Here is a 7,843-nt window from a genome sequence, read left to right as displayed (position 1 = left end):
TGTGTCTGAGGCGTCGGCGGCGGCGGCAGCGGCGGGGGGGAGGCGGAGCCGGCGCCGGGGGCGGCCTGCGGGAAGGCCTCTCCTCCGCCGACCGCGCGTTTTTGGCCTAGGCCGCGGGGCCGCTCGTGGCCTCCGGGGATCAGGCGAAAGGGGTTTGTGCGTGGGGGGGGCCTGGGCCTGGGGAAGCTGACGCCGGTCGTCCGGAAGCCAGGAGGAGGCGAGAGGCCGCTCGTGGACTCCGGGCCTAGGCCCTCTCCCCTCAACCTTCTCCCGGGGCCTGGGTCACCCCAATCCACGGAAAAAGAGACCATCCGGGAGGTGCGGCCGCGCTATGGACCCCTGACCCCGCGGGGTCATTCGGACTCTTAACGTGTGGACTGACCGCTACTGACTGCACCGCCAGCCCCCCGTCGCCTGCCGGCCCTTAGCATGAGCGAGGGGGACCCAGCCGGGTGACATTGTGCCCGTTGGCGGATTCTCGATTTCCCCCTTTCCCCATCCTCGTCTTCCTCCTCCCACATGAAGTGATTCTGAGTATCGGGGTGGTTCTGGATTATTGTTCTTACGAACCCCTGCTTGTGGTTGGGGGTTATTTAATCTGAGGCCTCAGGGTCCTTCCGTGTCTTTGAGTGTTTTGTGTGTGTACATACTTTGCTCTTAAGTTTATAAATACACATATATTGAGAGTGTCCACGTCTCCTCGCTGAACCTTAGGAATCCTTTGGCACCATGTCCTGTGTGCATTATAAATTTTCCTCTAAACTCAACTATGATACCGTCACCTTTGATGGGCTCCACATCTCCCTCTGCGACTTAAAGAAGCAGATTATGGGGAGAGAGAAGCTGAAAGCTGCCGATTGCGACCTGCAGATCACGAACGCGCAGACGAAAGAAGGTAAGGGACGCCCGGGTGCCCGCAATTTGCTGGTTGAGATAGATACTAGTAAGGTGCCGGCAGAAGGCTGTCCGCCATGATGTCTCTTGTGGGACTGTTCGTTCCAATACTTTGGATGAAACTTTTCATTGATAGCCAGGCGTTGCAGCAGCTGGCCTTGGAGTTCAACTGACTTATTTTGTTTCTGCATACTTGGGTTGAGGCCATCTATAACAGGCCAGTCCGAAAACATGAAATCTGATTATTCTAAATGCTTTTTGTTTTTAAATGAGAGTCGGTGGGGGAGAAAAAGGGTTGTTAGATTCTGTGGGTGCTTTTCTAAATGGCGTCTTCTTAACTTGGTTATCTTGAGAAACAGGAGAGCATATGCAAGGCTTCCAGTTTGTCAAAGCAACAATATAGGTACTTCTCTAATTTCCTAACTTAATGCTATGGAGTTTGATAGCAAATTTTTTGTCCTTCCTTTCTCCCATTTACGTATTTGGAGTTGCCAGGATTGTAGAGACAGCTCATTTTAATATTTTTGAGGCTTTAATCAGTGTTGGGATTTTTTTTCTTTGTAACCTGAAATATTCTGATGTGACCAACCTTATGTATAAATGCCAGAATTAGTACTACAGTAATTGCATAGTTGAACTCTTAGCTCATCACATTACTTTTAAAATTTAGCAATTTGATAAAGATCAAAAGTACCAGTGTCCCTTTTTTTAAAGTAGTAATTGCCGGACTTTACATGACTTAATTCTAGGACACTGAAAAAGAATGGGCTGTTACCATAAGAGTACAATAAGCTGTTGATTATGATCTTTAAATTCTTCCTCCTCCTTAAAAGTATGTTATTGCATTGGGAATTTAATAGAAGATAAATATGATGAGTCTTTTTACTTCGCACCTGTTTTAGTTCTTTTCTTCGATAGAGTAATTAATGCTGATGTGCAGTTTTCAGTAACTCAGTCTTCTGAAACATATTGATGGAATAAAAAAATAAAATGAAGCTCCAATTAGATATTTTTTGATCACCAAATTTGGCCTAAAGCATGACATGGTTATTTTAGTAGGGGTGAAATGGGAGCTAGGTAGAGAAAATCTCGTCATGCAGACTAGCCTTTTATTTACAAATGCAGAAGTCAGTATAATTGTATTAGGTTAAGGAACAACAGTAGTGGCGTAACATGACTTAAAAATATTCAGTAAGGAAGAACTTTATTTACTTACATAATATGCAATAGGATATTGTCTCCACAGCCTCCTTTTTAAAATAAGTGTCATATGCTTGGTAATTGTAATTTGTGTAATATTCCTTTACTTAAGGAAATGAAAAAGTTGTTGGTGCTCATGAATAGTTGAGATATATCTCTGTTAAGGCCATGAAAAGCATCCTGTAAGCATTATGGTCACATTTTACAGAATAGATAGATTTATAAAAATTTTAATTTTTCTCAATACACCAGAGTATTTATGAATGAGAAGAAAGACAACGTAAATGAAATAAAGGATATTAAGGCAATTTTACTCATTATGTACTATGCAGGTTTCAAATTTTATTGAAGTATTACGCAGTTCAATCATTAGAATCTCACCTTTGTTTTCCACCTAACAATTTTGTTAGACTGGCGTACCTTATGGTTAAAGGAGCTCTTTTCTATAAATTCCAGTGTTAATTGTGTGAACTGCTCTCTATTGGAGAAAGCATTGATGTTATTGTTGATGGGGAGGAAATGTACATTTTTATATAATTTTCAAATCGAGGGGGTAAAAGAATTTCATTGATTATAGTGTGGCACTTAATTATTTAATGAGCTTTTTTGGTTTTTTAATAATAACCATTGTCATAAAACAGATAAATTAAGAATGCCACTTCGTTTTAGTACTATCCAGTGAATTAAAGGTTGCAAAATAAATATTTATAGCTTCATAGCTTTCTAGGAGTTTGCCCAGGAGAGAATGCTGAACTGGATTATCTTAGTTTCTTTTGAATTAATTTTAAGTTACCCTAATCCACCCATGTTTCTATAAAACAGTCATTACAGTTTTGGAATCTGCTTATATTTTAGCACTCTTAACTATAGATAAAACTGAAATACTTGGATCAGTATTCCATGTATTTAGATTTAAGCATACTGCTTGTTTCATTTGTAGACTATATTTCAAAATGAACCACAGTGATCTCTGTTACAGGAAAAACTTGTCTGTTCATTGACTCCCCAAAAAACAATCGTGAACTTAGTATGAGAGATTTAGACACTGAATATGAAGTATTTTTCAAAGATTATTATCTTCTGATCTTAGATTCATCCAGTTATTCATTCCATCTATGCCTTTCATGTTTTTCGAACAAATATTACACAAGCCAAGGAGAAAGGATCTTTTGAAACTAACAGATTACTTGTTAAGAGGATATTTTAAGTGTGAAGATAATTTTATGGGAAGGAAATCATCCTTGTAAGTCAGGTACTTAAAAGGTCAGTTAGGGGGCTAGCCCTGTAGCAGGGCACTAAAGTGCTGTACCTAGAAAGCCATATCTCACTGCTGCTCACATCCCCACTCTAGCAGCTTGAAAAGCAGTCCAGGCACATGTGTGCACCCAAAATCTTGTCAGGATAGAGAAATGGAGGAAGAAGTATTGCTGTGACCACACCCTAGTGGAGGATTCTCTCTCTTTGGCAAGCATATTTGCACTAAAACTGACCAAAAAAATTTATAAGACTGTTAGGGCATGTGTTTGTGGGGTATCAGACCTCTTACTTTACATAGTATTTTGCTAATCAGATTAATTAATTGTCTTTGAAAGCTATTGTGGGTGCATTTTGAGAGTTGTTATATATTCACAAACTTTGTGTCAGATGTTTGGCACATTTTGTTAACTTTTAAAAAAGCTGCTATGCCCCCTGCTTTTGATTTTCCTGACTCAGAGCACACTTACAACATGGGACTGTCATGAACTATTTAAAATGATGATAACCTTATATTGGCATGCCAAAATCTAGGAAACTGCATTGTTCTAATTAAATACCTTTGAGATATAGCCTACTACTTGAATTATATGGAAATGAACCCTTGCCTGAACAATTTAGTTTATAATAGAGTACTAATGCCATTATGAATAAAAATAACAAAGCCAATATATTAAAATTAAAAAATGCCTACATGTATGATAAGCTTGAAATAATTGAGGAAAAAATAGGCAGTCAGCTACTTTGAGCAGAATAATTTGAGTGAGGCAAATAACATGAAGCACAAACCCTGATTAATGTTTGGTTTGTGACTAAGGGAGATAGATGCATTTTTTAAAAAGAATTTAATTTTATTTGTTATTATTATTATTTTTTAAACATTTACTATAGGACACAAACACTTAACCAGAGAGAGAGGGGAAGTGAGAAAGCAAGCCACCAGGTCCAGGACTTGAACTGCTGTTAGATGTTTGGTAGTCCAGTGCCTTAACCACTGCACCACCTGCTGGCCCAGATGGATACATTTTTTCATCTCCTGCTAGTGTATTTTCCTTTATGGCAGTTTTCTTTTTACTGTAATTGAGGTTTAGTTTCTTTCCTAATTAGAAAGAAGTAGATAAATAGAATTCAGGGCCCTGCAGGTGGCGTGGTGGTTAAGGTGCTGGACTCCACATGGCCAACCACTGTTCAAATCCTGGACCTGGGGGCTTGCGCTCTCGCGCACTCGCTCTTTCTCTCTCTCTCTGGTCAAATTAAAAATAATAAATATATTTAAAAAATAAAAATAAAATTCATTCATCTTCCATGTTGATCTTCTCAGGAAGTGACATCACTGTTTATCCAGTTGCTAAAGCTTAGGAATCCAGGAATTCATTCCTGATTTATCTTTCACCTTCATTTCCCAACCCATTAGCTTTGTCAACTATACCTCAAAAGATTATGACTCAGGGCCAGCAGGTGGTATGGTGGTTCAGGCACTGGACTCTCACATGGCTGACCGAGGTTCCAGTCCTGGACTCAACAGGTTGAAAATCATGCTCAGTATGTGTGCGTACATGCCCAAATTCCTAAGAGGAGAATGGAAGAGGAGGCACTGTGGAGTGGCTATGGGGGGTGGGGGGGTGATTTCTCACTTAACCTCTCTCTCTCAGGCAACCAAATGTGCCCTGTGACAAAAACTTTAAATAAATAAACAAAACAAAAAAAAGACTTAATGCCTCTCTTTGCCCCATTCTAATATAGGCTATCATTATCTCTACCTTGATTGTATAGTGACCACCTTATTAGTCACCCTATTTCTGCTGCTGTTACCCTATGGTTCATTCTTCACATAGATGTCAGGGTAATTTTTTTTTTCTAAGCATAAGTTAAGTCATCATTACTTTGTCTGAAATTCTTCAGTAACTTCCTTTTGTACTTAGAAACAAAATATAAATCAATAAATGATCTGTATCTTTCTCCCTGTAAGAAACAAAATATAAATCAGTGGATGATCTGTGTCTCCTTGTAAGAAACAAAGTATAAATCAGTGTATAATCTTTCTCCAAGTCATTCTTTAGTTCAGCTCTTCAGGCCTTTTTGTTTGATACTTTTCCTTCATCTAGGGTACTCATCTAGCTTTTTTGCATATCTAACTGACTTCTGACTTCTCATTCTTTTTTTTTTTTTTTTTGGAGAGATTTTTGTTAAAGGGCCACGGCACTCACCAGATTACACAAGCCAAGGAGAAAGGATCTTTTGAAACTAACAGATTACTTGTTAAGAGGATATTTTAAGTGTGAAGATAATTTTATGGGAAGGAAATCATCCTTGTAAGTCAGGTACTTAAAAGGTCAGTTAGGGGGCTAGCCCTGTAGCAGGGCACTAAAGTGCTGTACCTAGAAAGCCATATCTCACTGCTGCTCACATCCCCACTCTAGCAGCTTGAAAAGCAGTCCAGGCACATGTGTGCACCCAAAATCTTGTCAGGATAGAGAAATGGAGGAAGAAGTATTGCTGTGACCACACCCTAGTGGAGGATTCTCTCTCTTTGGCAAGCATATTTGCACTAAAACTGACCAAAAAAATTTATAAGACTGTTAGGGCATGTGTTTGTGGGGTATCAGACCTCTTACTTTACATAGTATTTTGCTAATCAGATTAATTAATTGTCTTTGAAAGCTATTGTGGGTGCATTTTGAGAGTTGTTATATATTCACAAACTTTGTGTCAGATGTTTGGCACATTTTGTTAACTTTTAAAAAAGCTGCTATGCCCCCTGCTTTTGATTTTCCTGACTCAGAGCACACTTACAACATGGGACTGTCATGAACTATTTAAAATGATGATAACCTTATATTGGCATGCCAAAATCTAGGAAACTGCATTGTTCTAATTAAATACCTTTGAGATATAGCCTACTACTTGAATTATATGGAAATGAACCCTTGCCTGAACAATTTAGTTTATAATAGAGTACTAATGCCATTATGAATAAAAATAACAAAGCCAATATATTAAAATTAAAAAATGCCTACATGTATGATAAGCTTGAAATAATTGAGGAAAAAATAGGCAGTCAGCTACTTTGAGCAGAATAATTTGAGTGAGGCAAATAACATGAAGCACAAACCCTGATTAATGTTTGGTTTGTGACTAAGGGAGATAGATGCATTTTTTAAAAAGAATTTAATTTTATTTGTTATTATTATTATTTTTTAAACATTTACTATAGGACACAAACACTTAACCAGAGAGAGAGGGGAAGTGAGAAAGCAAGCCACCAGGTCCAGGACTTGAACTGCTGTTAGATGTTTGGTAGTCCAGTGCCTTAACCACTGCACCACCTGCTGGCCCAGATGGATACATTTTTTCATCTCCTGCTAGTGTATTTTCCTTTATGGCAGTTTTCTTTTTACTGTAATTGAGGTTTAGTTTCTTTCCTAATTAGAAAGAAGTAGATAAATAGAATTCAGGGCCCTGCAGGTGGCGTGGTGGTTAAGGTGCTGGACTCCACATGGCCAACCACTGTTCAAATCCTGGACCTGGGGGCTTGCGCTCTCGCGCACTCGCTCTTTCTCTCTCTCTCTGGTCAAATTAAAAATAATAAATATATTTAAAAAATAAAAATAAAATTCATTCATCTTCCATGTTGATCTTCTCAGGAAGTGACATCACTGTTTATCCAGTTGCTAAAGCTTAGGAATCCAGGAATTCATTCCTGATTTATCTTTCACCTTCATTTCCCAACCCATTAGCTTTGTCAACTATACCTCAAAAGATTATGACTCAGGGCCAGCAGGTGGTATGGTGGTTCAGGCACTGGACTCTCACATGGCTGACCGAGGTTCCAGTCCTGGACTCAACAGGTTGAAAATCATGCTCAGTATGTGTGCGTACATGCCCAAATTCCTAAGAGGAGAATGGAAGAGGAGGCACTGTGGAGTGGCTATGGGGGGTGGGGGGGTGATTTCTCACTTAACCTCTCTCTCTCAGGCAACCAAATGTGCCCTGTGACAAAAACTTTAAATAAATAAACAAAACAAAAAAAAGACTTAATGCCTCTCTTTGCCCCATTCTAATATAGGCTATCATTATCTCTACCTTGATTGTATAGTGACCACCTTATTAGTCACCCTATTTCTGCTGCTGTTACCCTATGGTTCATTCTTCACATAGATGTCAGGGTAATTTTTTTTTTCTAAGCATAAGTTAAGTCATCATTACTTTGTCTGAAATTCTTCAGTAACTTCCTTTTGTACTTAGAAACAAAATATAAATCAATAAATGATCTGTATCTTTCTCCCTGTAAGAAACAAAATATAAATCAGTGGATGATCTGTGTCTCCTTGTAAGAAACAAAGTATAAATCAGTGTATAATCTTTCTCCAAGTCATTCTTTAGTTCAGCTCTTCAGGCCTTTTTGTTTGATACTTTTCCTTCATCTAGGGTACTCATCTAGCTTTTTTGCATATCTAACTGACTTCTGACTTCTCATTCTTTTTTTTTTTTTTTT

At 38.7% G+C, this 7,843-nt stretch overlaps 2 protein-coding genes across 3 annotated transcripts in view; both read left to right on the top strand.

The window, feature by feature from the left end:
* Nucleotides 1–110: 110 nt before the first annotated feature.
* LOC106734843 (AT-rich interactive domain-containing protein 1A) lies at nucleotides 111–624 on the top strand (the record flags this gene model as incomplete). Its single annotated transcript, XM_014587737.1, is given in 1 exon segment — nucleotides 111–624. A coding segment is annotated over 1 exon segment (259 nt), but the record flags the coding sequence as incomplete, so codon positions are not given.
* Nucleotides 382–7,843, top strand: part of RBBP6 (RB binding protein 6, ubiquitin ligase) — a 39,870-nt gene continuing 32,408 nt past the window's right edge. For both annotated transcript variants that reach the window (XM_006148293.3, XM_006148292.3), the window contains exon 1: nucleotides 382–895. In XM_006148293.3, coding sequence (XP_006148355.1) covers nucleotides 730–895 — 166 coding nt within the window. In that variant the 5' untranslated portion in view covers nucleotides 382–729. The remainder of the gene's footprint in view (nucleotides 896–7,843) is intronic.

Source organism: Tupaia chinensis, unplaced genomic scaffold (genome assembly GCF_000334495.1).
Source record: "Tupaia chinensis unplaced genomic scaffold, TupChi_1.0 Scaffold000231_2, whole genome shotgun sequence".
NCBI classification, from domain to species: Eukaryota; Metazoa; Chordata; class Mammalia; order Scandentia; family Tupaiidae; genus Tupaia; species Tupaia belangeri.
This window is presented reverse-complemented; position numbering and strand designations above follow the sequence as displayed.